This window comes from Primulina huaijiensis, chromosome 1 (assembly GCF_012295235.1).
Source record: "Primulina huaijiensis isolate GDHJ02 chromosome 1, ASM1229523v2, whole genome shotgun sequence".
NCBI lineage: Eukaryota > Viridiplantae > Streptophyta > Magnoliopsida > Lamiales > Gesneriaceae > Primulina > Primulina huaijiensis.
This window is the reverse complement of record NC_133306.1, coordinates 20,162,404-20,165,452: the sequence shown is the minus strand read 5'-3', so window position 1 is coordinate 20,165,452 and position 3,049 is coordinate 20,162,404. Positions and strand designations below refer to the sequence as shown.

At 33.2% G+C, this 3,049-nt stretch overlaps 1 protein-coding gene across 1 annotated transcript; it reads right to left on the bottom strand.

The window, feature by feature from the left end:
- Positions 1–222: 222 nt before the first annotated feature.
- LOC140972342 (protein FATTY ACID EXPORT 1, chloroplastic-like) lies at positions 223–3,049 on the bottom strand. Its single transcript, XM_073434789.1, has 6 exons — positions 3,006–3,049; positions 2,340–2,429; positions 1,592–1,758; positions 800–846; positions 675–715; positions 223–592 (listed from the first exon to the last, which is right to left on the bottom strand). Exons 1-6 carry the CDS (start codon positions 3,047–3,049, stop codon positions 496–498), a joined length of 486 nt encoding a protein of 161 aa, XP_073290890.1. The 3' UTR covers positions 223–495.

Genomic DNA, 3,049 nt, shown 5'->3' with positions numbered 1-3,049 from the left:
GTGTGCTTAAAAGATGCTTTGAGCTTCTAAAAGTGCACCAAGGTTGGGGCTTTGTCGATAAGGCACATCCGTCAGAGGCTCCAGCTTAAATTGTTTGTAGATGCAATGCAAAGCTTCCCTGAATCTTGTGTCTATATGCCTTTCTTGTGTGTTTTTAATATGTATGACAATCACGAATACTTAATTGAGTTCTAACTGATACGGGTGTGTCACACCCGAATGTGTAAAATTCTATGTGAACCTTGATTACATTTGCATCATGTGACTTGGTACAACAGTTACTAAATTCTCACGTATACAATCCAAAACTCAAGTTAATAAATTAGTTTATACAAGAACGCACAGCATTGAATGTCAAAGTTCAGTTGCTTGTACATGTAATTCAGTTGAGATTCAAACTACAAAAATTTTTAGAAATAACAAATATCGATTTTATTCAGGCATTAATAGAAAATTTTCCAAGTAAAACAGAGTCATGGCACACCTACTGATGGTTTATGATGATTCAACAGCAGTCAAAGATTCGAGCTTCTTTGGTGGAGGATTACCTCCAGATATCACCACATACAAATAGAAGCACGGCATTGCAGCACTAGTGCGAGTTAAAGAAACAAAATAGTTTATTATTATTACATAAAAAGTGGAAAAAGATCGATCATAAGACCATGTTGTACCTGATGACAGTATTCAAGCACGTTGGAAATAGTTTTTGAGTCTGCAAAAATCAACATTTATAAGATAATTGTGGAATGTAATAGAAATCATAGTACAAATGATAATGTAAAGTCTAATGAATTACCAATGCATATGTCTGAAAAATCTTCCAAAAAAGAGCCATAAAGAGTACTGCAGAATGATAAAGAGGGAAGATAAATTAATACATAAGAATACCCAAAAAAAACTTATTAACTTTTTGTTACACATTCCATCTCAAATGTGCATTCCCGAACCGAAAAACATTCCAAACACAATATCAGTGTTGCATGTTGATTCAAGTTAGATTAACACGAAGTCAATCAAGATTGAGTTTTTTAAAGCTCAAGCTAGAGCTTGCGAGATTGAGGTTGTTGAGTGTGAGCTCAACTTCAGTAACTCAAAAGCTTGTGAGTTAGTCATAACTTATAAGTCCTAAAACTAATATTTCAGTGTTTCTAATATTTTCATAGTATAAAAATCAATGTTACTATTAACATATACTTAATCATATCATAATACCAAAATAGTATTATTAATTATTTTACATATAAAGCTCATAAATACATTTATGAGGCCAAAGCCATGAGTCAAATTTGTGATATGAGCTCGTGAACATATTTATGAAACGAGAGTACAAACTGGAAAATCCACGAAAAAGAGCTTGACTCCTTTATTTTAGGTTTGATGAGCTTGAACTCAAACCAATTGTTTGCACACCCTAGTTCACATGCATCCCACGTTAGATTGTGGAAAATGCTTTAGATGCCGGTCACATTGTACTAGTAACCAGATGGATCGTAATCAACGAACCATTAATAAGAAGACATATAATACAATTGCATCGAACATGGGAAAATCATGATAATAATTCCTTACAAAGGAAAATGGTGATCACCTGATTGTCCGAGTATAAATGGCAAGCTTGATTTTCCTTGTCTCCAAACCTTCAAACTATAAATGCTGAGGGCCAGTAGAGCACCTCCAAAGAGCACGCCGGTGCTTAAATTAACAGAGTTTCTTGTGAAAATAAAGCCTATAAGTCCCCCGCTTAGAACAACCCGCCTGAGGTTAAGAGATTCTAATTACCAAACTGAAACAAATTTTCACGACTCCAATATCAACTGCAATGTTTGGTTTTAATTTTTATGTTTTGGGTAAATGTTAGGGAAATTTTTTTTGATAACTAGTTTTAGGAGATAAATAGGTACATTTAGTATCATTTTCTGTGGACCAGAGACAATTTTTATTGTGCATATCAATTTGCGCAGATTTTGTTGGGCACATATTATTAAATTATGTATCAATTGCTGATTATGGGATGATATTCAGAGTGATATGAAAATATAATATATTTTCTTAAAATACTGTATAATAATAGAGAATTTCTGAGAATTGGTGAAAAGTTGAATCAAATTTAAGATTATATTGGAAAGGGTTGAATTGATAGAAATGTGTTTTGGGAAAAGCATTGAAAATGAGGGGATGATACTTGATTTTATTTTGGGGAATTAAAATTGTTTTGGGAAATTAACAGCAACCATTTTTAATGATTTTTATATTATAGAAATGTGCATAGTAATTTTTGTCAAAGAAGAAGAAATTTGACTGCTAGAAACAAAACCTTAAATTGAAAAAATACTTACCGAAGGGAATTCCAAGACAAAAGTCGTGAATCTTGGCTGCCGTCTTTGGTTCGCTGGCGTCTTGATTTTGTATGTGCCCATTTGTCACTTCTTCAGCCGAAAATCCTTTTTAACAGAATATGAATCTAAAGAGTTTCTTTCATGTGATGTTGATGTGTCTTCTAGGTAACTTGGTGTAGTTTCATTCCCCAAGCTGGATATTTTTGTGCCATGTATCTCACTGATTGTCGGAATCTGAAAATAAAGACATTGGGACTCAACATGAAATTCGAGCAAAAAGCAGACACCTCATCATTTTTTTAGCCACCTCCATATTTAGGCATCGAATATACATCACATATTTTATGACCGAATAAAGAAAGCAACATGTCTTATGCTTTGTTCTCAAACAGAGAAAACATCATGTTCGTAGAAGAGTATAATCAAATTAGTTATCATTAACAAGAGATCTTAAATAGAACGATATACCAAAAAATTACGAAAACAATCTACAATCCCGGAAGATCTTAAGCAGGTATTCAGTGGATTTTCAACAGATTTAAACCTCTCCTCGCATTTTTCTTTAGAATGAAAATTAAGTGCGGATCAACATGAACAGGCTTTACAGATGTAGTTAACATGTCATTACTACCATGTCAAAGAACTCATTTCTTTATAAAAATGTACGATGATTCTAATGCATCACCAGACGTGTCCTGAAGAATCTGCAT